Source organism: Callospermophilus lateralis, chromosome 11, assembly GCF_048772815.1.
Source record: "Callospermophilus lateralis isolate mCalLat2 chromosome 11, mCalLat2.hap1, whole genome shotgun sequence".
Classification (NCBI taxonomy): domain Eukaryota; kingdom Metazoa; phylum Chordata; class Mammalia; order Rodentia; family Sciuridae; genus Callospermophilus; species Callospermophilus lateralis.
Genome location: NC_135315.1, coordinates 25,940,805 through 25,968,785, shown reverse-complemented (window position 1 = coordinate 25,968,785; position 27,981 = coordinate 25,940,805). Strand labels below are relative to the sequence as shown.

Below are 27,981 nucleotides of genomic sequence, written 5' to 3'. Positions count from 1 at the left end.
GGCTGGAGACTTGGAGGTGGGCGGCCCCCGCCCCCGTTGGAGGTGGAGGGCCGAGGGCCACCGTCGCGAGGTCACGGTCTTGAAGGTCGAGCCGCCCGTGCTCTCAGCAGGGCGGCTGTGTCCTTGGGTCCCACATGGGGCTGAGGAAGAGAAGGTCCGGAACTCAGGATCAGTGCTCCCCTCCCAAGGGTCACTCAGCACTGACTGACAAAGGCCTAGCCAGAGTGTTCCAGCTGGTAGGAACAGCCTTCAGTGGACACTCACTTTTATTTTTCTTATTTTACTTATTATTCGGCAGGTATTTGTAGCTTGGCACACCCATCTACACAACCACACCAGAGATGCCATGATAACTATCTCCACTCACACGTGGGGATAGTGAGACTCAGAGAGGAATTCCATGGCTTGTCCAAAATCACAGAGCTGCTAAGTGGGGGGCCAGGATGACCCAGAGTGGGTGGCCTCAGCAAGGACCTTAACATGACTGCTGTGATGCCCACTCCCCTGCCTCCCTCCTGATTGGCTCCCTCTGGGGAGGATCTTGCTCACAGCTTTCCTGCCTTCTTTGTTCGCTCTCCTCTTTTCCTCCTATGCTGATTTTTATAGTTTGATTCATTCAGCACCTGGTTCCTGGGACCTTCCCTGGGTCAGGCCCTACACCAAACTCAGGACACATGTGTTGGTTCACCCACATTTGGTTGTAAGGGTATAGATGATCACAGTCCAGTGCAGGCATGCACAGAAGCACAGAAGATGCATGCAAGGAAAATCTGAGAAGACTTCTTGGAGGAGGTGGTGGCTGAGCCAAGATTGGGGACCCAAAGGGGAGGAGGAGAAGAAGCTGAAGAGGGGAGCCAGAGAGAAGGCAAAGGAATGGAGCTTGTGGGGGTAGCTGTGTCTCGCAGAGACCTTAGCCACCATTACCCCCTGCCACCCCCAGAGGTCAGAGAGGGGATGTGACCTGCTCACATCACATGGTGTGTAGTTGGAAGGGCTTGGGGCTGACATCTACATTTCCATAAGATTAATCCGATACTTATTGTCACTGTTACCTAAATTGGTAATTAATGAATCTGAATATTTTACTATCTCAGTTCCATTTTCTCAGCCAAAATAGAAGCTCCCTGAAGGCAGGGACAATTCAGGCTCTTCAAACTCCCAAGGCCCTGGGTGCATAGAAGACCTCTAATAGCCCAGCACAGGGAGGAACAGGGCTAGCCTCCCTCCTTGCCCCAGCCTCAGAGCCAGGCCCAAGACAGAAAAATTCTCTCAAGGCCCTATCAGAAACCAAAGAGGAACCTCTCTGCCACCTCCCTTCCTCTGGCACTGGTACAGGGACAAGGCACATGCACTGGCTGAGCTTGTAGAACCTCCGCTTCCCCCATGACATCCCGATAGCCACGGAGATCGTACCTCCCAACATCACCCTCCGCCCCAGCCTGGCTGTGTGTCAGCTGGTCCCCAGGCTGCCAAAGACGGGACTCAGAAAGCTGTCCTGCTCCCAGGGTCCTCAAAGCCACTCTCCTTCCATCCCAGTGCTGCCAGTGCTGAGCTCAGTCCAAAGCACCCCACAGGCCTTGGCAAGTCCTGTCAGGGCCCACGTGCCTCAGAGGGCACGGCCCCGAGGATCTGATCTTGTGGGAGTCAGGAAAGATGAAGTGTGGCTGGCCCAAAGTGCTGCCTACCTTCTGTCTGTCTTTCTGTCCAGCTGGTAGTAGGCCTTCTGTGGGGATGCTATGGCCTCAACTTGTTTAACTCCTGCCCTCCCCCTTGCTAGTGACTCAGACCTGTCTTTACCTCCCCAAGGGGCGGGGCAGGCCAGCAGTGGCAGAGTCAAGATGGGAAATAATTGTGCACAGAAGCTGGCCCCAGTGCATGCCCCTCCCTGCTGGCCAATGGAACTAGCAGAACCAGTCTGGTATCCTGATTCCACCAGAGCCCTACCTGGGCCTGGCTGCTCTAGCCCTCCTTCCGGTCTTAGTGGGAGGGGGACCTCCTGGTGTGGCCAGGCAACCCTGCCTGGACTTTTCTTCTAGGAGGAAGGTGGGCATCTCTGCACACCTCTGCAGGAACTGGGGTGGGAGAGGGGCCAGAAACAAAGGGAGGTGCCTTGACCTCCTCCCCCTAGAGTTTGAGGGGACAAGGTAGGGAAGAAGAGGGGGGCAGAGTGAAGGCAAGGGAGTCCGGAGGGGGGAGGAAAGGCAGTCAGGAGGAGCAGCTGGGAGCCCTGCCAGCCGTGTTACAAGCAAAGGGTTTTATCGAACACAATATGCCCAGGAATAAAAGGGAGTGAAACAGAAACCCCGCTGCCGATAAGGCGCAGCGGCAGCCCCAGGCAGCTTGTATGGAATTACTGCAGTGACCTTGAGCCAGACCCTGTCAGGTGGAGGGAAGGACACTGAGAAGCCAGGACTTGGGAGGCCAATTCAGATGGGGCAGGAGGCAGGAGGGGACAGGTAGAGGGGGCGAGTAGGCTGGGCTGGGATGGCAGGGAGGGTAGGGGTCTACACGCGACTCAGGAGAACTGGGGGGCCAGGGCTTCTCTTCTCAGGGTCTGCAGGATGGGAATGGGGAGAGACCTGGAGAGAGTCCCAAAAGTCAGCACTGTGTAAGCAGATGGCATCCCCAGAGTGGGGTTCAGAGAGATGGGCAAAACCTAGATCTGTTCAGTCACATGCACAAGTTTGCTCAAGTCCGCATGTGCCCCTCCAGCCAGCAGCCCCTCCCCACCCTCTACTCCCCTCGGTCCAGCGTGAACACGGGAGGAGTGGCAGGACCTTTCTTTTGCTGGAGGGACAAGAGAGTGATGCTAGCCCTAAGCTTCTGTTGGTTTTGTCAGCTCTGGGGCAGCTGTGTGCTGGGGGCACTGGAGTGGGCTGAGGGTCACCCTGGGGCTAGACGTGCAGCAGGAACTGAGGAAGAAGGACCAGCAGAGATGTGCCAGAATTTGTGAGAAGTGCCACCAAAGATGCTAGATGCCACCAAAGACATTAATCCCGGGATGGAGAGGGAGACCCTGAGTCTTTCCCGGGGGAGACTCGGAGGGGCAGGGGACACAGGTAAGAAGCCTTCAAGTCCACTACAGCCCAGCCCTGTCCTTTCTAGCACCTGGGAAAGAGACCAAGCCCCAAGCCCACTCTGCCCCACCTGTCATGGAGGGCTCTTCTGCTGCCAGGGAGGGAGCTTACCTCCAGCGCGGGCTCCCTCAGCCCCAGCCCGAGCAGCCTCTGCAGTGACCCTCTGACCAGCAAGGCAGGGGGATGGCACAGCCTCGGGAGTGGCTCCAGAGCCATCCACCATGGACCCTCGACCCCAAGACCCACCCTCTCCCAGGAGGCACAGACCCCTCAGAAGGGTGGTGGCAGGGTCCCCCAATAGGCTGCGGCTCTGCCTCTTGCCCGTTTGCCTCCTAGACTCTGGCCAGCGAGCAGCACTCAGGAGGAAAGTTGCTCGGCTGGCCGGGCAGGTCTGCCTCAGCAGTAACAGGACACAGGAGGACGCAGGGCAGGCGGTGTGTTAACCCCTTCCTGCTGCCTCCAGGAGGGCGGGGCATTCGGAGACAGTCCTGCCTGCTGGTGATCCTCCAGGGTGCGGATCTGGAGCCTGGGACCTATCCCATCCCACAGTGAGTTAACCCTTCCCTTACCTCCTCAACAAGAAACAGGGGTGGGGGGCTTCCCAACACCCCCACCACACCACACCCCTCCTCCTCTAGAGGACATTAAAGTGGAGGGCAGGACCATTCCCTGGGGCTGTCCCTTTGTGGGCTTCTAGCCGGCGTCCCCAGCCACCCTGAGGGGCTTCAGGACTCTCCAACTGGGAAGAAAGCACCCTGCCCTCTCTGAACCTCCTTCTCTCAGGTCTCAACTGGAGGGTGCTGGAGGCCCATGAGGTCATTATCAGAAACACCAAATGTGAATACGGGGGGCTTTGAGCCACTCCTGAGCCTCCCACCCACACCTGTCTTGCCCCATCAGCACATCAGACCACAAGCCCCTCTGCCACAGTTCAGAGAGTGATGCTCCAATCTCAGGAGCCCTGCCCACATGGGTGCCACCCTTAGAAAACCCTGTGGTGCTGGGTCTGATCAGGGACCTCAGCTCATTTCACATTCCTCTATACAGGGAAGGTAGTGTGAAGTCAGACCAGCTGCTTTAACATAAAGCGGGGAGAAACAGATTCCAGAATCTCCGGCTGAAGACAAAGGGGTCTGCCCTCCAGGGTCTAGAAGGTGTGGTAGTGTCTTCTTGGGGACTGGACTCTGAGGCCAGCTGAAGTGGAAGATCTCAAGGAGCCAGGTCCCATGGGCTCTGCTTCTCCTAGTCTCGAACTTTGTCAAACTTGGTGATGACACTTTGGAAGACCTGGCTCCAAGAAGCATGATCCTTTTTAGAACCAAGACAGACTGGAGCAGGAACTACTCCTGTCCTGTCATCTGATTTCATTCCTTGTCCTGCTACCAACTTGAGCTTCTGTTCATGCTCTCTATATCACCTCCCGGGTGGGCATGGCTCCAGGAGCAGGGCAGAGGGGAATCCGGGGGCAGGTGGGCCATGGGAGCACCTGGGCCATGAGCTGACCTCACTGAGATCCAACACCAAGACACAGAGGCACAGGGGAAGTGGTAGAAGCCTAAAGGGTTCTTTATTAACTTATCAGCCAGTTTCCCAGGAAGATACATGGGCCCGAGAGTTAGCTGCAGAGATGCAAAGATTCCTCAACGTTCTTTATGGGGCTGAGCTCGTCAGCCAAGATCATCAGGTCAGTCACTAGGACATTCAGCAGTTCAAAGACCTGGAAGAACAGGACAGATGTCACAGGCAAGGGCTTGCTCTGTGGAGACCTGACAGAAAGGTAGCTATTAGTCAAGAGATGCTAGAAGAGATGGAGAGAGGAGAACCAAGTTCAAGAGTTTCTATAGAATTTCTGTTTTTTGCAAACAATTTTATTTTTCAGACCTACTGGGGGAGGTAATCCTGCCCTGGAGGCTCTGGGAGCCCACAGATGTTAAAAGGGCAACTCCAGAGAGCCCAGGGAGCAGCACCTATTAGCCCCTCAAGGGTGGGGCTGGGCTCAGTCTCAATTCCACTCCTACCTCCCCGGAGGCCAATTTGTCTTCCTGTAAGATCATAGATGCAGATACTGAAAGGCGTCCAAGACTGTCCCCCACTAGGCTGGACCACACAAGCCTAAGCAATTTGATTTTTAATATCAAAGAGCTAAGGAAGAGTTTGCCCCATGAGTTCTCAGAGCCCTTTAATTCCTTTCTAGACCCCATCGATCATCAGAAATCTCAGTAACGTCACCAGCAGCAATTGGAACTTCTGATCAAATGAGATCCAGAGTGTTACCACAGTGCACAGTGATGTAAGCCTCACTCCCAACTGTCCACATAAGAGGAAGAGAAAGCACCACTACAGACTCGCTGACACAGCCAGCTAGCTTTGTGGCTGTCCCTCCCAAGCAACAATATCAAAAAAGAAAACAGAACCTAGAACCTAGGACCCGCTGCTTAAAAACAGATCACGATGAAGGCTTTCCTGTGGATGTACCCTTGCTACAGTGTGAATGTGACCTGTCCCCTCTGAAATTTTATTCCCAGTGTAAAGGTGTTGAGAGGTGGTGGGACTTAAGTCACTAGACTCCACCCTCGAGAAGGCATAATGTCTTCAGAAGCATGAGAGTTCTAAGCCCAATATGGCGGTGCCTGTGACCCAACTGCCTAGAAGACTGAGGCAGGAGGATCACAAGTTGGAGGCCAGCCTCAGCAACTTAGGAAGACCCTGTCTCAATTTTTTTTTTTTTTTAAATAAAAGGGGCTATGGATGCAGCTCAGTGGTAGAATGCTTGCCTAGTGTGACCAAAAGCCCTGGGTTTTCCCAGTATTGGGGGGTGGGTGAGCTCTCTTGGGACTGAATTGGTTATAAATGAGACTCCTGTATTTTGCCCTTTTGCCCTTTGGCTTTCCACCATGAGTTGAAGCAGCAAGGCCCTTGCTGGCACCAGGTTCTTAGACTGCTCAGTCTTCAGATTGTGAATCAAAAATGAACTTTTTTCTTTGTAAGTCACCTAGTCTGTGGCATTTTGTTATAGCAATAGAGAGACAAAGATGATCCTGTGTAGTTTTCTCCCAAGGAACCTGTCTGCCAGGGTGCGCATAAAGGCAGCGGTAGAAATGGCAGAAAGAGAAGTGCTTCCTTGTTCTCTGTTCCCTTGGAGTCTGTTTCCTGACAGCAGCCAAAAGGACCTTCTAAAGCCTAAGTCAGACCATGTTGCTCCTTCAAGATACTGTGTGATTTCTCAGTCTCTCAGAGAAAATCCTGAGTCCTCCCAATAGGCAACAAAGTCCTGTGTGGCCATCCCATGTGCCTGCCAGTGGCCTACTCCGCTGGCCTGCTCCCTCCAATGCAAGAGTTGCTTCCTCTGCCTAGGACACATTTCTAGCTACCCTTTACCCTCCTTCAAGCTTTTCTATGGTGTCACCTTCTCAGGGAGGCCCCTGACCCTGGCCGACCCCGATTCGTGGTCTTTGTCACAGTGCTCATCTCCTGACATGCATGCATGAGGGCAGCTTTACACTCTAGGATGCCCCTCATGAGGCAGCTCTACCTCCATCACTGATGGAGCAGGTGCTCATTTAGGGAATAAATGGAATGAATGATGCAGGGGGAAGGAGGTGTGGGGGAGGGGAGGCTGGCTACTGGGCTCCTCCCTTCACCTCCGTGTGCATCCTCCGCATATATTTCTCCTTAACCAGGGGATCTATGGGTTCGTGGGAAGGAACGGTGCTGTCAGGGGCAGGATCGTCGGAGGAAAGCCTGTCCCGACTTGAAGATTTCAGTATTTTCTTGTCATCCTTTGCCTTCTGCTTCTTGCTATTGATGCGGTCCTGTTTGGAGAGATGGAGACACACACACAACCTTCAGGAGCTCCCAAGGTAGGGCGGGTAGGTTTTCCACAGCGGCTCCCTGGGAGCTGGGCCTAGTGCTAGAGAGACCACCAGGTTCCTGCCGCCCCTTGGACGCCCTCCCCAGACCTCAGACCATGTCCCACATGCCTCTTTCCCTGCCATCCTGGCTCCTTTTTTGTCCTCTTTGTCTCTGATTCCCAGTTGCTTCTTTTCCTGCATTGCTCCTTTCCGGCCTTCTGTCTCCCTCCCAATTTTTCCAGCTGTCGTCTTCACTTCCGTGATGGGAGGTGATTTTCGATCTAAGGGGAGTGAGTGGAAGAACATGTAGCAGGCCCCCTGAGGTCTAGCTGACACCACAGGCCTGTGAGGGGGCTGGGAATGAAACGGAAAAGCAAAGGGTAAGGCTTTGAACCCTCTTCTCAGAGGCTTGGAGAGAATTCCCATAGGTTGAGAGCAGAAGCCGGCACCACTTCCCTGAGCTCCTTTATTCAGGCATGTGACCTTGTGGTACAAGATTGTGGGGCAGGGGCAGAAGGCCTAGGTTCTAGCCCCAGCTCCACTATGCCCCATGTATGGCCACAGACGGGTCATTTAAATTTTGGGGACTCTTCCTGCAAACTTGGGGGACTTGAATGAAGGCGATCATTAAGGTAGCTTCTAAGCCCCAAATCCTGGCAGCAGACAGAGGATATCATATGCCCACTCCATGGCCCAACCTAGCAGAGTGCCCACCACAGGGTTACAAATAGCCAAGGTACAACTGCTGTCTGGGTAGAGTGCTGGGGAAGACTACTTGGTGCTGCTCAGTGTCTGACCTTGCTCTTCTGGAACATCCAAATAGATAGTCTCCTTCTCAGGCAGGCCTAGCAGAACCCTTAGCCACAGGGAGTGGCTCACCAGGCTGTCAATTACATCTCGCCACAGCTGCAAACTAGAGGGCAAGATGTGTTGGAGAAAAACCACCACTCCCCACTTGTCCTTGAATCTGCAGAGGCTTGACTCCCTTCAAAGACCTTAGTGCCAGGAACTACCATGGAAATGCCATGCCACCAAGCAGACAGCATTCTCACCAGTACTGTGCCAGTGCTCAGATGGAAGTCTGGCTTCCCTGGGGCAGCAGCCAAGAAAAGATGGCCCAGGACAGGGGTTGGAGGCCTCCCTGAATCCCGTCCTACTTCAGCATCTAACTATAGTTTGGGGCTACAGTTAGGCTTGGGTCCACCCCACTGGAGGGGCTGAGCCTTGCAAGAGTTTTTTAGCATGAGGCTCCTGGGGCTGTATTCTGAGAGCCTTGCAAAAGGCCCCCAAGCCCACCCAAGAAGCTGCCAGGCAAGAGAGAAGTGAAGCTTTTACTGGGATCTCCTTTTTTCATTCTTCTACTCATTGAGAAGGAACAAGAGAAGGAGGAGGAGGACAAGGCGAGGTATGTACCCTGCAGCACCTGCTCCCCAGGGAGCAGAGGCAGCTGTGGAGCTGCTGTGGCAAGTCCTAGAACATCCTTCAGCAATCTGAATTCAAGGGATATTCAGCCCCTTCAGTCCAGGAACTCCCTGACAAATGTCACCAAGGGAAGGAGAAGGGACATGGGGAGTGGGGGGTACCACAGCTGGTGCAGGAGGTTGGACTGCAATGGCTTCTGCTCCTGGCACAGTTCCAAGGCTGCCTTGTTGAGGCTGATCAGGGCATCCTCTTTCTGGTGGTCTTCTGGGAGCTTCATCACTGCCTGGTAAGGGGCATGAGCACCATGGGCAACTGTTCTGCCCTGGCACAATAGAGGTCCCTGTGTCATCTAGTGATGAGACAGGTGGCTGAAGAATCAGGAGCCATGAACTCTAAGGTGCCTTTTGTGGCACCTGGAACCTCCCCCAGAAATCTGTCATGAACCCCTTCTCTGAGGTTTGCCAGGTCACAGAAGGAGCCCTTCCTACACCAAAGCTTCCTGAGGATCCCAGGGAAAAAAGTTGAGTCAAAAGATCACTTTTTCTGGGCCCTCGGAAGGTTCACTCACTCTGCCCATGAGGTGATGGAGCTAATTGGTTTGGGGCAAGGAGCAGTGTGCCCAGCTGTCTGGGGCCATTCTCCACTAATCCCTTCCAGGTCTCAGACACACCTTTCTGAATTCCTTCAGGCAGAGGTTCCACTCAGTCAGGGGGACATCTGGCAGCTCGCAAGGGCTCCATGTGCTATCCACCTCTGGGATCTCCACTAGGATCTCCTCCATGATGCTCTTCCTCTGAGAAATCCTGGTCCCCACTCTAGTCTTCTGTAATGTGGAATAATCTCGAAAGTTGCTGTGGGCCTCATTCTCATGCTGGGATGGTTGAGGCTCCCTGACTGGGTTCCTGAAGTTTGTCATGTTGTCCACATTTGACGACGCCTTCTCCAGATGGGCAGATGGGGTCACTGGCACCCTGGGGCTCAGGTGCTCTTCCTCACCTGCCCGGGCCTCCTCAGACTTGGCAGACAGGATCCTGCACTGGTTCCACAGTTGATGCAGGTTTTGTACCACATGGTGCTGGTAATACAGCTGCAGCAGAGGAGCCAGATAACAGCAGAGAGTGAGTGGCTGAGGCCAGGGGAACTCCCCCTCCCACTCCCCCTCCAGCCTTCAATTTAAAACTTTTTTTTTTTTTTTTAATATTTGGGCTTCCAAGAAAGTCTGGGTTTGGATGAAAGAGTCTGTGAGGCCCTGTCCCTACCAAGCACCCACTTACTAGCTATCTCGGGCACATTCCCTAATCTGTCTGGGTCTCAGTTTCCTCAGTGTAAAATGAGGATATAAGAGTACCCACATCTTATCATAGGACTGGTGTAAGGAGAAAGTGAGTTACTTGTGTCCGGCACACAGATGGGTTTGGTCCCAAAACTGCCCAGGGCACCCGTGGTGCCACCCCATACATGAGGATTCCTATGGCAGAACAATTCCTCCTCAGTGAGATAGGCATCCACAGGTGAAGGCATGCGCTCCGGGGTCAGGATCCCCCTCAGCAGCTCCTGCAGCACATCCTTCGCTATGGAGACTGCATCATGAGTGGCCAGCTTGCTCTGAGGAAGGGAAAGTGGCATAAGGTGGCAGCCCAGGCTCCCAGCAACCATGCAAACTTGAAGGAAGCCAGATCCCTGGGACTGTGGCTTCCTCGGGTCGAAATTCCTGCTATTATGTGTCTTACACACGTACCTGTCCCAAGCCTCAAAACTCTTTTGGTCTTCCCACACCTCCTTGTTCCCTAACAGAGGATACAAAGGGTCCAGAGGAGGCCACTCCTGGGGGAACAGCTGCTCCTGAATGGTATCTGGATTTCACCAAGATGAAGCAGAAGGGACACTTCTGAGAACTGGGAGTGGCAGGTTCCCAGTTCCCATCTCACACTTACTAGGATGTCAGCTTATGGGGTGGGGTGTTGAGGTAAGCTATTTAAGTTGTCATCTCTGGTTTGGAAGTCTTGTCTGTTAAATGCCACTCCACTGCACAGTACCAGACAGCAGTGAACAAAAGACAGCATTGGCACAGAGGGTCACATGATCTGTTTGCACTCCAGGGAATACCCTGCGCAGTCTGCGTCTTAAAGCACCGTCGGGGCCCTGTGTGGCTGCTACGAGAAGCCCCTCCCTTAGCCTGCCTGCCTCATCTTCTATACACAAAACTCTGGAAAGTATTTAACCAAGAGTAGGTGCCTGTTGGTGAAAAATTAACTTCTTGGGCTGGGAGAAATAAGATCCTTCCAGGTACAGCCAGAAAGAACACCAGAGTAACCTATCTGATGTCCCCAGGGGCCAACATTCCAGGTCCCTTACCTCCAGCAACTTCCTCTCATCCTTAAAAATGTCCTGGGCCAGGGAGACTGCGTGGAGGTTGACCTGCAGGAGCGCCCCTCCCAGTAGGGTGGGATGAGTTTTGAACTCCCAACATTCCCTGAAGATGCCAGCACTCGAAGACTTAAAGAAGAAGGTGAAGTTTTTCGTTTCCCCAGGCAGAATCACACCTGAGAGGCAGAGGCAGGTTTTCAAGGAGGAGGCGCTAGTTGAGCCCTAAGTTCACAGGTAGAAGTTTAACTAAGCCCTAAGCTAAACACACACAGTTAACTAAGGTCCAGGTCTGGTGACCAACCATCCTGGTTGGCCCAGGACTGAGAGGATTCTTGAAATATGTGACTTTGAGCTTGAAATCTTGGAATGTTCTAGGCAAGCAGGGATACTTGGTGATCCTAGCCCCAGGCCTATGCATGTAGACAACTGAGCCCCTAGAATATTCCTGCTCCCAAGTGGCTCACCTTCCTGTGTTCTCAAGAGACCCATCACTCTCAACAGATAGAAATAGACGAAGAAGCAGGAGGGACAAGCTTGGGAGTTGGGGCTCCAGCTTGCGGTAGCTGGGTACGAACTAGACGTTGGCGTCTCCCAGACACGGAGCCAGTGAGGAGGGAAGCTTCTAGGTACCTTCCCGGTTGTTAAAGTAAAACTGCTGCATCCTGTCTCTCTTCAAGTGTTGGAAAGAGTCCAGCTGGGGCAGCCGTCGCCAATCGTACCAAATGGCCACAGTGCCATTATTGACCACAGTCAGTTCTGAAGATGTTTTCTCCCCTTCAAGGGTTTCGAAAGTCAATCGAACACCAATTCCTATTTGCCTCTGGGGAAGGAGGAGACACAAGGGTGGTCTAGGCTGGAGGCCCTGGCTTAGGGTGACCATTTCCTCCCAGTTTGCCTGTGACTTCTCTTGGCTTAACAACCAAAGTCCTATGTTTCAGGCCTCCAGGGCCCATAGCCTCAAAGTAGTGTCATACCCCAAGAGTGGCTATCTCTGAGTTCACTATCAATAATACAAAGAGAATTTCTACCCCATGAACATTTCTGCTCCTTAACATTAGAATAATATTTTGGAACTTTCTGGAAGTCCCATCTCTGTGAGAGAGTTTGTCTATTTACCTGGTGGGTCAGGGTACAAAGTAGGTAGCTTGTGATTTTATTCTTGCTCAAGTAAGTGTTGCTGTTAACATTTTCAGACATGCTGAGTATGACCAGATAAAAACCCCAAAATAGGAGACCATGAAGGCTCCTTGTGAATGTCATAGTCACCTTGGGCCTGCACCCATGAGAGTCCCTTCCAGCAGGTGAGTGAGGGTGAGGCAGTTTTACCTTGTCCTGCGGGTTGCTGCCTCTGATCCAGCAAGCTGGCTTCCCACAGAATAGCAGTGAAGGGCCGAGAACAGGCATAGAGACCGAATCAGGGCAGTTGTCCAGTAAGTCTCTGTAAAAACCAAGGACTTATTCACCTGTAGGCTGCACATTCAGGCCACATGGAACCCATGGAGATGATTGCCAGGCAGTCTGGGGACATGACTGGCTGTGCCCTGAAGTACAGTGTGATCAGTCCTGCTCCAGCCTACCTTCTTCCCAGGCCCTCCTGCCAGAGCCCTACTCTTTGAACAGCAATGGGAGGGGCTGGAGGGCCCCACCCAGGTTGTTAGAAAAGAGCAGATGGCAACAGAAAAGCTAGCACAGGTGTTGTGAAGCCTATGGCTAGAGGAGTGGGGGAGCCACTAAGGAGGCAGGCACAGAGACACCCTGATTGCAGGGAGGGAAGCCTGCCATTCAGTACTTGTGGCCACCCAGGGAAGCCACACTCTTCAGCCTCCTCCCTGGGGTGCAGGCCCCACTCACAAGCGCACTTTGTCTTCAGGGGGGCTTTCCAGGAGCCTTTCAAACACTGTACGGTCTTCCACCGTGACAGATGAGAATGGCTGCCCTCGGCCCACCACCTCCAGGCCATCAATATCCTCAGAGGGACAGAGAAAGGACACATTAGCTGACTGAAGACAGGTACCACCCCAAGGGACCTCACACTGGGCTTGGAGGCTCTCCCAACCTGCTGGCTAAAATCCAGCTCAGCCAGGATGCTCTGTAGCTCCTTGCGTCTGTAGATTAGAAACAGACTCCGATCCCAGGTATAGCGGTACCATGCATCCTTCTGGGCTGGCAGTCCTAAAGTGGGGTCCAAGGACACTCAGCAGGGCTGCTGTCACACCCCCTTCCCCATCCAATACTCAAGGCCCATGAGAACACCCATTTAACACCATTTCTGAAAAAGGTGAAAAACTACATTTTCCTGGGGCAACCAGACTCCTGCCCCAAAGCTCCCCAGAAGCCCTGGAGACCCTAGGAGACTAGTTTCCAAAGAGCCAAATCTTTGGTTTACAATAAGAAGAACAAAAGTAGCTACCTTTTACTGACAATGAGCCAGAATTTCTTAATGTGCATAACTCATGTCTCCTCTTTAACCCTCTCACAATGCTATCATGAGTACTCTGCAAATAGGGACCTGAGGGCCAGAGGGTCAAATTCCTCAAGGGAGTTCAGAAACCCAACCCAGCTGAGATCTCAACCCGGGCAGGCAGGCAAGCTCTCAAACAGGGCTGCAAACAGAATACCACAAACCACACAGCAAGCCATGGGTCAGATCAAATGTCCTTGATGCCATACTGCAAAGGTAAACAGATAAGCTTCATCCTAGTAATTCAGTCTATTTAATTCAATATGTCAAAACTATTATTATTATTTTGATTAGCTGAATTTTGATTATTGTTACTGCTTTATTTGTGAAATACTCACAGACTTATGGAAAAGCAGGGAGTACAGGCAAATCCTCATTCCTACACCATGGGGGGAGAAAGTAACTGACCAAACACCTCTTACCCCAGAATACTTTTATATTTGGTGTGTGGTGGGGTACAGGTAGTAGAGATTAAACCCAGGGTACTCTACCACTGAGCTATAACACCAGCACTTTTTATTTCTTTTCTTTCTTTTCTTTTTTTTTTTTTTTTTGTGATAGAACCTTGTTAAATTGCTGAGGCTGGCTTCCAACTTGCAATCCTCCTGCCTCAGTCTTCTGAGTTGCTGGGATTACACGCATTTGCCACTGTGCCCAATTGCCTCAAAATACTTCTGTGTGCATTTCCTAAAGCAAGGACATTCCCCCTTGGGATCACACTCCACAGAGAAAACAGGGAGCTGACCTTAAAAGATAACTCACATCTTACTCTCCCTCCCCATTCAAGTTTCGACAACATTCAGACTCCATACATCCAGCAATCATGTCACTTCAGTCTTCTGTCTGGAACATTCCTCGGTCTTCCTTTAACTCTCATGACCTTGACACTTCTGGGTGTTGTAAAGCAGTCCCTCTTTTTGAGTTTATCCACTATTTCCTCACAAATGGATTCATATTGTGCATCTTCAATAACTTTTTTCCCTTCTCAATAATGACAGAGCAAGAGTTGGGGGAAGATTCCCTTCAGAGGGAGCCCAGGGAGCTGGCAGCTGTTCCCCTGAGGGCATCTAGGCTGGAAGAACCCCCCACCCCCACCCCGCAGGCACTCAGCCAGGATCTTCCTTAAAATCCCTTGCACCATCCTGAAACGTGCTGGATGTGATTCCAGGGCGAGCTTCCACAAGCCTAATTCCCCAGGAGACCGAACATCACTGCAAATCCATCAGGTCAGAAAAAATCTAGAGGAAGGCCCTTGCGACTGGCAGCGCAGCTGTGTTGAGCAGCATCTTTTTAATCGCCTTCTGGCCCAGAGATCAGGCTAGAAAGTGGATCCAGCCGTGTCCCATGGGTCACTAGGGCTGCCATCGTCCTTTCCTCATGGAAATGTCCTGGAGGGAGCGGGCTCCAGGAGGTGTGAGAGCCCATCCTTACTTGGGCTGCTCTCTGCTCCTCCTCAACCCGGTAGCCCCAAGCCCGCTCGGCACATGGACTATCAAAACTATTATCAATCCACCATGTAATCAATATAAAACTTATTAATAAAATATACTTTTTCAAACTAGTCTTCAAAACCCGGGGTGTAGGTTGGGTGTAGTTGTGGCAGGCCTGTAATCCCAGTTGACTTGGGAGGTTAAGGCAAGAAAAAGCCCAAGGTCAAGGCTAGACTGGGCAATACAGCAGGACTCTTGTCTCAAAAAAATAAAAAGTGCAGGGATGTAGTTTAGTGATAGAGTGCCCCTGGGTTCAATTCCCAGACCCAAAATAAATAAATAAATAAATAAATATTTATTAAAAACTACGAAAGAAAGCAAGCAAGCTGGGTGCAGTTTACACCGACAGGGTGCCTTCACTCCGTAGACCGGCCACATTCCAGGTGCTCACGGCTGCCAGTGCCTGGAGGCTGCCGCACTAGACAGCACAGCTCTATGGCCCTCACTCCCACCTTGCCCTTTCTGTGATTTCTATCAGGTGTTGAAGGCAGAACTAAACCTCAGGAAGGGTGGGGTCTTGCCCAAGATCACACTGAACCAGGCTTTGGTCCCAGGTCTACCTCAGAGCGAGGCCGTGCTGGTCGCACCACACTGCCCTGCTTTCCGTGCCAGGTACCAGAAGCCAGGTGGTTCACAGCCCTGCTGCTCACCTGTTTCTACCCGGATGGACCGGGGCTTCCTGATGCGAGCAATGGGTTCCACGAAGCCATGCTGAGTTTTTGTTTTGGTTATGACCAGACCTGTCATCTCATCTCCCAAGTATTCCAGTGGACTCCAGAACACGCTGGTGTCCTTATAGCTCTGGTAAGGAAAGAGAGGACAGTGAGCTCAAGTCAGTGCCTCAGCTGGCATCTGGTGGGGGCCTGGGAAGACAACGGCACCACAGACTTTTCTCTGAGGAACCTGTTGCTGCCCTGATGGCAAAAGTACCCAATTTCTTGTTTGCAGGATGCCCTGCAGTAGCCTCTACTGACCCCAGAAAGATAATGTAAGCTGGTCCAGGTGCTGGTACTCACTGATGGGGAGTCCAAAGGCAGGAGACTAAGCCTCTAGGAGACAAACACTAGAACTCATAGTAACTCAGTGACAAACTGACTACTGGCGACCACCACAGGCTTAATTATTTAATTGAACAGTCCACAAATATCCACTAACAAAATTTAGTAAAGGTCCCAAGGGCTTTGCAATGCTTTGCAATGCATAGATTATTTTCTCCCCAAGTATTCAACCTGAAACAAGTCATTTCTGCGTCCCAACCCCTGACCCCATGGCACAGCACCGGGCACTTGGGAATGGCCGCCCTTACTTTCCCATCATGTTGTGTTGGAAGTATCCGGTCAATGAGCTCCCGCTCCTCTTGGATCTGTCTGTAGGTGTCCCCGGAGTGCATCAGCAGCTCACTGACAGGCTTCTTCAGATGCTCTTAAGAGTAGGAGGCAAGAATGAAGCTATTAGAATGCACGAAATCGGAACAAATGGGCCCTGGAACTACACAGGGCAGCCGGGCTGGCCAGCCTGATTATAGGACCAATAAACTAAGATTTAGGAGCAGCAAGCTTTTGGGAATGAACAGCACAAATGTGGTCATCATCCAGGATCTGGACAGGTTGGGGGGGGTGGGGAAGAAAACACACACACACACACACACACACACACACACACACACACCAGAGCCTTCGAGCCAAATGGAGACCAGGCAGGAGCCCTGTCCACTCTGCTCACCACTAAGGGCTTCCTGCTGCTTCTTTCGCAGGGTGATGTGATGCTGCCAGTTTTTCAGAAAGTTCTGCTGAGGAGGTGGGACCCAGGGATGTCGCTTCTCTTCCTTTGGGTCTTTCTGCTGTGGTTCTTCCTTAGCTGAGATGAGGGTCATCAGACTGGGCGGGATGTGGATCAGTTCAGCCAGCTGAAAGGATAACGTGAGCACATGGTGAGCACATGGAAAGCGGTGAGTCGGCCCAAGCTGAAGTTTCCAGACACCTAGGTTCTGTCATTGTCCTGTTCTGCTGAGAATTCCTCTTTAGGACTGCAGGGTGGCAAGTGACAGAAAACAAATCAGAACCTGGAGGCTTTGGGATCAGGCGTCAGCCCCTCCCTTCTTTCCTCCAAAAGGAACCTTGGTTCTGAGGTTACAGTCATCTTTCAGCATGGCCTCTTCCTCACAACTGATGCTAACTGGCACTTTTGCCCAGGGAGATGGAGCTGTTTTTACATGTCCCCATGCCCCTTAGCACTTGCCCAATGAAAGCGAAGTATCTAAGGGACAGAGAAGCACTGCATGATGAGGGGGTCACCCAGGGAGCAGTGGTAAGCCACCTGCCTCCACCATGGAACTGGGAAGAGCAGGCACAGAGTGGCAGAGAGCAATGAGCTGGGCCCTGCATCCCAGTGCCTTGGTGGCTTGGCCTACATACACCATGTCCTCTCCCCCTTCAGGTACATGAGGCAACATCTGTAGCCTGAGAGCAAATCCCTGACTTCAGCTGACACCAGCTTCAACTGGCTTCTGGGACTTGTAACCAAAGTGTCTAAACTACCCTCGGGGGAGAGTCAATGATTATCTCAAACTTGAGGCCCAGAGATTGGTTTGACTCTTTAGTCCAGGTCCTGCTTGAGTCTCCAGCAGGGAGACTAAAGTGGCTTCGGTGACTTCTCTGAGCCAGGACACAAACGAACCTGGGTGTTCCCTCTAGCAATCGCAATTCTCTTAAAGTCCTGGAGACTCCCCAAGATGTGGTGAGGCAGGATCTGATCACTGCCATCAAAGTGGTCACCTGGACCTGGGGGGAAAAGAAGAGTGGAAAAAGACAAACTATAGGTAGCTGGTGTGACCTACCCAAGGGGCTGCCTTTCTAATGGGGATCCGGCTTTCTTTCAAAGTTGACCCATGAATTCAAAGCCCAGGGGTTCCAGGGTCAAGACTGATCATACCAGAGTAGTCGAGGGGTTTTGTGGCTACTTCTGGATTAGCAGGATGTGCTACTAAGTGGCAGATCTTCCTCCTAGTATCCTTGGGTTTGGGTTTGCGGATGATAAATTTCTGGGAAGTGAAAGGCTTGTCCTCTGTTTCGGGAAAGCGAGGACTGTGTTGCTAAAAAGAAACCAAAGAGAGAATTCCACCTGAGAGGAGGCAGTAGAAGAGCAGTACCATCTTCTCTGCCCTGGTTCTTGGTGGAATTCCTGAGGGCTGACCAGCGTGTTTCCCCAGCTATGTCCAGGAATTGCCGATGTAACAGACAAGAGGCAGAAATGTCTGGAAGGAAAAAATATCTTGATGACTCCAGACAGTTCAGGTGAGAAGTGGCTGCCTCTTTCAGGAAAGGCCTGGGGTTGGGGATCAGCAGCTTCATCTAGATCTCTCTCTTTTCTGAGTCATCCCATTTTCCCATCTGTGAGATGGGGATAGTGTCACGTCCCCTCTGGGAAGCAAGGTATGGCATCATCTTGTCTCCTGTGGTTCTACATGAATCTCAGAAATGTGAAAACAGTTGGGTGCGGTCACAGGCTCAACTCAAGAGGCTGAGGCAGGAAGATCGCAGATTCAAAGCCAGCCTCAGCAAATTAGTGAGGCCCTGTCTCTAAATTTAAAAAAATATATAAAACAGGGCTGGGGATGTGGCTCAGTGGTTAAGCATCCCTGGATTTAATCCCTGGTACCACAAAAGAAAAAAGAAAAGAAAATAGAAAAGAAATGTTAAAAACAGCGCAGTAAAATCCTTTAGATGGTAAAGTGAATAGAATTTGTGTTCAATGGATTTTTCCCATACCACGAAACGCCCCTGTGAGAGAGGGCTGCTGGAGAGACCTTGGCATGGCTGATGTTCTAGGTTACACAGGCTGGTAGCAAAGTGTCAGCAGCAAGGGACCTATGCACTTTATCCTTACCTTCTTCAAGTCTTCCTTCTTGATGGCTAAGGCAAGAATGTCATCTCCTTGTAGGACATTGCTCACGGGCTCAGGCTCCTCCTGGATGGGGGGTGTGGGCTGTTCGGGTGCCTTGGCCCGCTTCTTTTCTGAAGAGAAGCAAAAAATTGGAAGTGCTCAAAGAGCTTTATGTACATATAACTATATAAATAAAATTACAAATCCTGGACTAGGAGTGCAGCTCAGTGGTAGGGTGCTTGCCCAATGTGTGCGAGGCAGCTAGGCCCTGGATTCAATTCCAACACTGCAAAAAATAAAGTAAACAAATCAATAAATCCATATTAGACTGCATGGTAAAGACAGAGCTGGCCACCTGGACAGGATAGCAGAGGCTGCCAAGATGGTCTGGATAGCACTTGGCTGGGGGGGTGGGAGTTCTCTCCTGGGGGAGGTCCTACCCACTCCCCCAAGCTGGCCCCAGTGGCTGAGACTTCTGTAGACAGAACTGAGATTAAAAAATATATATATATATTCCATTTCTGCTTGTGTTACTTACAAGCTGGACAACCTTGGTGCATATCGCCTGACCTCTCTGGGCCTCCCTCCGTCTTCCATATGTGAAAAGAGGAAAATGGACTAAATCAGTGGTTCCTAAATGTCTGCCTCAGAATCCTCTGGGGAGTTTGACAATTACAGCTTCCAGGGTACTGCTTGCCTGGCCTTAGAGAGCTGTCATTTTTCTTTCTTTTTTTCAACTCACGGGAGTTTTATAAATTAAATCCTGGGATTCTGATGCCCAGTGCTTTGGGACACCTGGGCTAGCTGTTTTCTTAGCCTCTTCCAGAGCTGGCACTGGTCTGTTCTGTATGAAGGCATCAGTTTCTCAAGACACTGGTTAAAATGCAGATGCTCTGGGGGGGGGGGGAGCAGAACATGCACCTCTGACCATCTGTTTCATATTATTTCATGTAAAAATGTGGAGCAGCTTCTTTGTGCCAGAAACTGTGCTGGGTTCTGGGGAGAAACAGCAGAAGGTGTCTTCAAAGGGCACACAGCTCATGAGAGACAAGGCTGCCACCTGAGCTGGGGCACTAGGGGGCATTCAGGGGTCCACTGGGTCTGTGTCATGGTCGGGAGAGGCTTCCCAAGGATGCGATGTTTAAACTGAGGGGGAGAGATGGAGCCCAGTCAGACGAGGGAAATGGAGCTTGGGAAGAGACATTCCAAGTAGCAGCAGGAAGCGGGCTGGGGGCAGGAGGAAAGGGAGCCCCGCTCTGGAAGGCAGACCGTGTGTTTTAAAATAGCTGGAGCACAGCGAGGTGGGAGGCAGGAAGCAGAACAGGAGAGGGAAGCAGAAGCCCACCATGAAGAGTTGAGCCAGGCAGAGGACTTTACATTGCGGTCCACAGCAAGGCAGTGGGGATGGGCCAGGATATCTAGAAGCCAACTACAATAATGACTTGGTTGACGGTGACAGGGGCTCACAGGACTGGAACAAAGTGGAGAGACTGAAGTGTGCATCTCTCCGGTGGCTGCTGGGACACGCTACTCGGACATCACATGGGACAGAAGAGGGGCACTCTCTGACCAGGATGCTGCCTGCTTTCCAAGACCTGGTACAAATGTGTTGAGTGTACTGCTTGTTTCTCTGGCTGATAATCCCATCCTTTTCCCTCTGGTTCTGAACTGTTTGAAGTAAGGCCCTACACAAAACAATCACAAGAAAACCTAAGCCCTGACTTAAAATTTGGTTTTATCTACAGTTCTCTAAGTATCCTAATCTTTAAGAGACCATAGCACTAAAATATCAAGGCAGGGGTGTTGGCTGACAAAATCAAACTACCTTTTAAAGAGATGTCTACATAGTTGATGGGGTGAGGGGTGGGGAAAGAAAAGCCAGAATCATTCCAAACGTAACTCTGAATTCTGCCCATCAGCCGCAGCCCACATCCTCCGCTGTAGGGTCTGCAGGAGTTCATGACATCCACACAGACAGGCCTAAGCAGCTCAACCTGAGCTTTGGCCTGATCTGCCTCCATGCACGGAGACGCAGCATGGGGTTTTGATTTCTATTTCTCTCTCCCTTCTACACAAACACACCAAAGCTGGTGGCAGCCCACAAGAGAATTAGAACCAGCTGAAGGTCTGCTTTTGTAAATATGTTGGTATAATTCATCTTTTTCAGGACATCTGTTTTTTCTGCCCATCACCTTGGTTGGTCTACATCTTCCTAAGGGATTACATTCTCCAGATGGTGTTTTTCTCTGGTGGCTATAGCATCACCACGTGTAAATACAAACTATCAACGCTGCTGAAGATTTATGGGAGCCCAAACCCCCATCCCTTGGAGTGATACAGAAACTAATTCTTCATGTTTGGTTGAGATTGAAGTAGTCAGTGAGACTCGGGTCTGAAGTTTTTCTGAGAAAGCTATCTTGATGCAGTACAATAGGGCTCTGTTACTGCACACCGCCAGGAAAGGGTGTGTTTCAGTGAATAAAATGGCCATGAAAATGAGATATATATTTTAAAGTTAAATTCATCCTAGAGATGGATCCAAGGACCTTCAATGTGTTATAAATGACGGATGAGATGATATAAAAGGTTACGATATGGCTTCTCCTGTTGAGGGACTGAAAGATGAGTCAGACCGTAACACAAAGCAATCACAAAACACAAGAGCCTGAGAAGCCCAGCCAAGAGGTCTGCTTAGGCATCAGAGAAGAACAGAGCCCTGAAGTTCACAGAATTGAAGGCTCTCAAGAAGGTTTGGAGGAACGGTTGCAGAGACAGCTTCCCATGATCCTGAGAACATGGAAGGGGCACATGTGGAGCAGTAAAAAGAGGCCTGGGGGTGTAGTGCTTGCCTAGCATGTGTGAGGCCCTGGGTTCGATCCCCAGCACTGCAAGAAACAAACACAGAAAGGAGATGTTCCAGGTAAGGCCCCGTCTGAGCTCGGAAGGAGCAGGGATGAACAGGCAAGTGTGGGATACGGTAACACAGAAGCCCTGCTGGGGAGGTGGGGTGCCGCTGGGGATGAAGGAAGCCAGGGCAAGGCGGCTCTGTGAAGCATGGCTCTGGCATCTACTCCTGGTCCAGGAGAGTGAGCTGATGACAGTGGCATTTAGGAATGATCCATGGAGGAGTGGGATGGAGAAGAGCCAGATGGACTGTAGGGAGATCAGGGAGAAAGCATGAGCCTCCAGGGGGCTTTTCGAGGCCTGCTGCAGAATGCCCCGTGGTGGAGTAAGTCACTACTGAACCCGTGCAGGCCCAGCTCTTTCCTCTTCTTTCTTCTGGAAATGTCGGCTGAGCGGGGCCACTGGTAAGACACAGAGCTAGCATTTCTCTGTTCTTCTGAAAGCCTGAGCGGTCAAAGACACCTGCCTTCTTGCCGATAGCAGTCAAGGGACACCTCTGTTAGAACAAGGAAGCTGGAAATGAAGCCCTTAGGCTGGGAGTAGGGATGGGAGAGGGAACTAAGGAAGGAAAATTAACCTGAACTCCATTCTTGGCTTGTTTTACCTAAATGTTATTGTTTCCACATGCTGATTAAAGCCTGTGGGAAATTCTGACCTCAGGGTTGCACTGGGGGAAATCAAGGCAGGAGCTGTCCCTACCAGGGTAGAGCTATAATTGGTGGGGGAGGGGGACATGGTGTGACCAGGAGTCTTCCGTGTTTCTTAGAACAAGACCAGGGAGAAACCTGGGACTCAAAAGGGCTCCCAGGTCCCTAAACAGGTTTCCAGTTGCCATATTTGCTTGACTTTTTGCTTGTGTTTCAGAGACCTTGAGAAACAGCACTAGATTATAAGATTATATTTGTTCATTGGCTGCAGCTGCATTATATGGGAGAAAGTACCATCCTACTATATTTGAGGCTTCCCTGAGAACATTCTGGAAAAAAGAAATCTTGCATGTTAATAACTCTCCTCTCCATACCAGGGATTGACAGGGTGCTTAGCCACTGAGCCATATCCCCAGTCCTTTCTATATCATATTTTGAGACACGGTCTCACTGAGTTTCTTAGGGCCTTGCTAAGTTGCTGAGGCTAGTTTGAACTCGAGATCCTCCTGCCTCAGCCTCCCAAGCTACTGGGATTACAGACATGCACCATGGTTCTGGAAACCACGTTAAAACACTCTGTTTTTTTCTCCCTCCTCACTCTGGTGCATGTTCTTAGATTAAGGGCTATTTTACAAATGAAACCTTCCCCTTATTAAAAACAGATATGCAGTGAAAATCTTTGTTTGGGATGGGGATGTGGCTCAAGCGGTAGCGCGCTTGCCTGGCATGCGTGAGGCCCGGGTTCGATCCTCAGCACCACATACAAACAAAGATGTTGTGTCCACCAAAAACAAAAAAAAATAAATAAATATTAAAAAAAAAAATCTTTGTTTACAGAAGGAGTTCAAGTCCGATTAAGATGGAGCAGAAACAGGAGAGCATGAGGCAGTGGCTGGGAAAGCCCTTGACTGCCCTTGGGAAAGCAAACCAGGTATTTTTTTCCTCTCTCTTAACTATTAGAAAGTATGTCATGAAACAGCATCAGCCTTTTATACTATGAAGAAGCATAAAAGAAAGCTATACTGAAAAGCAACGAGGCTCTTGTTAGTTTTCTGGGCCTCCTGGGGGACCCTACTGCGCGCAGGCCTGCCCCTCTCCTTGCACTGAGCTTTCGCCCTGCCGCCGAGGCTGGGTCCCCCGGGGCCTACAAGAGCACACCCAGACTTTCTGACCTCGCCTGTAAAGGCCTTTTATGGCCTGGTCCCTGCCTACCAGCACAGCCCCCTCAGGCGCCCATGTTCATAAATCTATGAACTCATGCTTCTCTCTAGACCTAGAGAAACAAACCATTCCTTTTTAATTTTTTTTCTTCTTTCTTTTCCTTTGGATCTGCCATAAATGTCACCTTCAGAAAACCTTTCCCCCTTAACTCTACCATCCCAAGTCTGGGTCAGGGGCTGAGCCCCCTTAATCCTCCTGGGCACTAATATCCCAGCCTCTATACTTCTGCATTGTCTGAATCCTCCTCCAGGTCCTCTCTAGAGGGCTGGGGTCACACACTTCATACTGAGGGAGGATAGAAGAAATAGAAGACAAGTGGAAAAGAGAAAAAAGGAAGGAAAACAAGTCTGTGGCTTTAGTCTGAAAGCTTTGGTTAAAGTTTCTCATACCTTCTCTCCCCAGGCCTATATCCCTCTAGGCCTGGCCCTCCCCAGTCTAGTTTTTCCCCAGGCCTTTCACTCCCAAATTTCTGATCAGTCTACAAATCTTCTCTCACAATCTTAAATCTACTACAAATTCACTTGCTTATGAAAATTTCCTTGTACAACGTTACTTTTAGAATAGATTAAACAAAGGGAGACATATTTTAAGAAACCTACAGAATAGGGTACTTTTCAAACACTATCTGTCAATCAATTAGAGGAGATAGCATCAACATGAAGATCCTGAGAACTGAAAGACCACCACAAATCGTCTTGTGATTTCCAGGCTAACACCATCCTCACAAACCTTTCCATGCCCACCCACCCTCAAGTTCCCTTTAAAAGAAGAGCCCCAGCAGTCTATGGTGGTACACACTTATAATCCTAGCAACTCAGGAGTCTGAGGCAGGAGGATCGCAAGTTCAAGGCCAGCCTCAGCAACTAAGTGAGGCCTTAAGCAACTTAGCAATACCCTCTCTCAAAATAAAATAAAAAGGGCTGAGGACTTAGCTCAGTGGTAAAGTGCTTCCTTAATATGTGTGAAGCTCTGGGTTTAATCCCCAGTACCAGGAGCAGAGTTGATGCAGGTGGAGGGGCCTGATACCCCAAAAGGCCATCTCACTCTCAAGATAGCCCACATCTCCTTTTGAATGTGTACTCCTTGCTTTCCTATCTAAATCTCTACTATGCCTCTGACACATCTTGAAATTCTTTTCTATGACAATTATGAAGGACCCCTTCATCCTGAGTTGAGGTTCCCCTCTCTGAAAACTCTTCAGATCCCTGCCAGTGACATTATCAATACCCTTGTTGCCCAGCACAGTGTCCACATAGAGCAGGTCTGGATAAATGAAAACAGGGCTGAGGATGCGTCTCAGTGGTAGAGCACTTGCCTAGCAAGCATCCACCCTGGGTTTGATCCCCAGCACCACAAAACAAAACAACAACAACAAAGGGCAGGTCAAAGATGGAGTGAATTGCAAAGGGGAACTAGTCCCTGGGGGTCAGTCTGTTGTCAGGAAACCTGTGGCTCTCTCACCAGCAACCAGAGGGTAACTACAGTCAGGAAGCAATCACTCCAGGTTAAACAAGCTGGACAAGTGTCATATGGCTGGAAAGGTCATGTGGTAGAAAAAGGCAGTCCCAGAACTACAGGGGTTCAGCACTTCTTTGGGTTTTTCCAGCAGGACTCTGAGGTGCAATCCCCACCCCCAGACACCATCAAAGTGGTTTCTTGCACTCCTGAATTCCTCTTCCCAAGGACCGCATTTCCTGTCCCCTCTGGCCTTAAACTCTTCCCTGGCACCTCATCTAGTCTAGGGATCCTACCTCCAGTGTTCCATCCTATGATATGGTTAGAGGTGGAGTCCTGTCCAAGACATGTCCCTAACCACTGATCCCAGAAGCCTCCCTATGAATCCCCCCCTTGCTGTGTCCCCACCCCCAAGGCCCAGTGTGCGGGGCTTCCTCCCTTGGGAAGTCTCCAACGTGTCCCTCATGGTTAGGGTTCCTATGTGCTGGACCCCATTTCCCAGAGGTCTTCACTCCCATCCTCCAGGCCCCCTGTCCTGAACTCCGGGGTCTCAAGCGTCCCTGTCGGGTTCTCCTGAGCACCTAAGGCAGCCAGTGCCAACCTTTCATGTTCTCCGGGGGCTCCACGAACTTGCTCGGTATTTTGGTGCGGGACTCCTTCTTGGAACTCCTCATGGTACGGTCCCCTGCTGCAGAGGGGCCCTGTGCCTCGGGGACCGGAGACCGCGGGGCTGTGAGGTCTCTCCACACGCCCTCTCCCGCCGGTGGCCGCCGCGGCGTCCATAGCAACCAGCGGCCCGCGCGGCTGCGCGCACCTACCGTACAGCTTGGGCGGGGACTGCTTGTTGGCCACTTTCTTCATCGTGCCGCGCCTGCGCGTCCGCCATAGGCGAGCTCGGGCGCTCTGACCCGAGAACGCCTGGGCCGACTCGTGACGTCACGGCAGCGTGGGCGAGCGCGGTGACGTCACCTGCCAGCCTCTGGCCTTTGCGCCCGGGGACAGTTCTTCTGAGGCCCTGCTGATAAGCCGGGGATGGCTTCCCTTTGGCCTTCTGTCCCTTCCCAAGTGAGCCAAATTTTACCCCGACGTGGGGTCCAAGTCCCTGGAGAGGCTGTCCTTGATTCCCCAGTTAAAAGTAGCCCTTCTCGGTCATCTCAAATGTATACACCCATCTGCTGTCGCTTCTGCTGCTTCTTTCTTTTGTCAGAGTCCTAATGCGCTTTGGAGTTATCTTGTTCATGAGGATGTCTGTGGTCACATTCGCTGCCAGAATGTCAGCTCCATAAGAGCAGGACCGCCTGACCCTTGCCCTTCCTCAAACCCCAAATTTAGCACAGAGCAGTTGCTCAGTAACCGTGTCCAATGATGAATGAAGGCTCTAGAGCCAAACGGAACTGGGTTCCTATCTGAACCTTGCCTGATTGCTAGCTGTGTGTTCATGGGCCAGCCCCTTGACCACTCGGAGTCGCTTGTTTTCTTCACTTACATTGCCTCCTTCACAAAACCACTGTAAGGATTAAGTGAGTAAACATTTAAAATACCCGACACAGTGCCCACCCCCCACAAACTCTAATGTCTTTTCTGTCAATTCTCAAAACCATGATGGTGTCCGAAGGAGACAATACTCTATAACCATTTCACAGATGGAGAAACTGAGCTCTAGAGAGGAAAGGGCGAAAAAAAAAAAAAATCACCAGACTTGCAAGCAGCACAACTTGAACCTGGTTTCCCCAAGTCCCAAGGCACTGTCTCCTGGGCCATTTATGAGCTCTGTCACAGTTTGCCCTAGACAAAGGAGGAATCTAGGAGGGATGTCAGCTGGGCTGGTCAGTTCTCCTGTGCCCTGAGTGTTCCCCATTCCTTGTCCCCCTCCCCCAAGTCATAGCCCCTTCTCCATGCCCCTCGAGATCTTACACCAATTGAGACATAAACATCCACCAAGGGCAGCTTCTCTCCTTCTAAGGCCCGGACACCAGCCTCCCTGCCCCCTCCAGAGTGACTCTTCAGTTCACTCCATGAAGATTTACTGGGCACTTATGGTACACCTGGGGGTGCTGTATCCCCTGGGTCCTCCAGGAAATAGATACTAAGATGGAGATAGGAGGGCAAGAGGTTTATGTCAGAGAGGAGTGGGAAGTATGGTAAGGCCTATGAATGATGAGAGGGTGGGTATTAAAACAGCATATTTAAAAATAAAATAAGACTTAAAAAAAATGAAGGGAGAGGAAGCCGGCCTGGACCGGGAGAGCCTCAGAGAACTGCAGATCTGATGAAGTCTAGGTCAACCCAGTGTGTCTTCCGGGCAAACAATGTTTGTTACAGGCTTTCGGCTAAGCAGGGGAACATCAAATTCCATCTTGAAGGTGGACTCAGGAACAATTCACCTCCATGGCTGCCACAGGAGCTCCGCTGGGGGAAAGTAAGACATGCTTCCTCCTGCCCTCTAGGAGTTCAGAGTCCACCAAGAGAAAAGACGAACACCATGAAACTCTAATCTGTGCGCCCGGCTTCCGGAAGTTCTTTTAACTGCAGGGAGTTATACAGCTTGTGTCTGTCAATGGAAATCAAAGGACAAGGGAAAAAGGGGGTTTCATGGTCAGACAGGTATGCCGCCGGCTGGGCTCTGCCACTAGCCCCTGAGTGACCATACACAGGTCTCATTTCCTCTGTGCCTCATGAAAGTGAACCAGATCAGAGCTGCTTAACCTTTTGAGAATCTGATCAAAGTTAAGAATCTTTCCCCAGAAATGTGCATTTGATATTTTTTAAGGTGGCAAAATGCAGGTAACATAAAATTCACCTTTTTTTTGAAGGGGGAGTACCAGGGATTGAACTCAGGGACACTCAACCACTGAGCCACATCCCCAGTCCTATTTTGTATTTTATTTAGAGACAGGGTCTCACTGAGTTACTTAGGGCCTCATTTTAGCTGAGGCTGGCTTTGAACTCGTGATCCTCCTGCCTCAGCTTCCCAAGCTACTGGTATTATAGGCATGGGCCACCAAGCCCAGCAAAATTCACCCTTTTTTTTTTTTTTTTTTTTTTTTTTGGTGGTGGTGCTGGGCATTGAACCCAGGGCCTTGTGCATGTGAGGTAAGCAGTCTACCAACTGAGCTATATCCCAGCCCCCCCAATTCACCATTTTAACATATAAAATTTAGTGGCACTTAATACATTTAGTGCTGTGCAACTGTCACTGCTATC

The 27,981-nt window shown here is 50.9% G+C and overlaps 1 protein-coding gene across 2 annotated transcripts; it reads right to left on the bottom strand.

Annotated features, from left to right (window-relative positions):
* Nucleotides 1–4,692: 4,692 nt before the first annotated feature.
* Nucleotides 4,693–25,682, bottom strand: Mycbpap (MYCBP associated protein). Of its 2 annotated transcripts, none has more exons than XM_076870157.2 (19): nt 25,596–25,682; nt 18,554–18,681; nt 17,600–17,759; nt 17,345–17,448; nt 16,391–16,574; nt 15,975–16,090; nt 15,319–15,460; nt 12,774–12,889; nt 12,569–12,684; nt 12,044–12,155; nt 11,348–11,537; nt 10,706–10,893; nt 9,809–9,955; nt 9,021–9,437; nt 8,512–8,633; nt 7,726–7,841; nt 7,058–7,209; nt 6,719–6,889; nt 4,693–4,794 (listed from the first exon to the last, which is right to left on the bottom strand). In XM_076870157.2, exons 1-19 carry the CDS (start codon nt 25,636–25,638, stop codon nt 4,693–4,695), a joined length of 2,826 nt encoding a protein of 941 aa, XP_076726272.2. In that variant the 5' UTR covers nt 25,639–25,682. The 2 variants fall into 2 exon arrangements, with proteins under 2 accessions (XP_076726272.2, XP_076726271.2); XM_076870156.2 differs by lacking the exon at nt 25,596–25,682 and adding an exon at nt 25,379–25,489.
* Nucleotides 25,683–27,981: the final 2,299 nt, after the last annotated feature.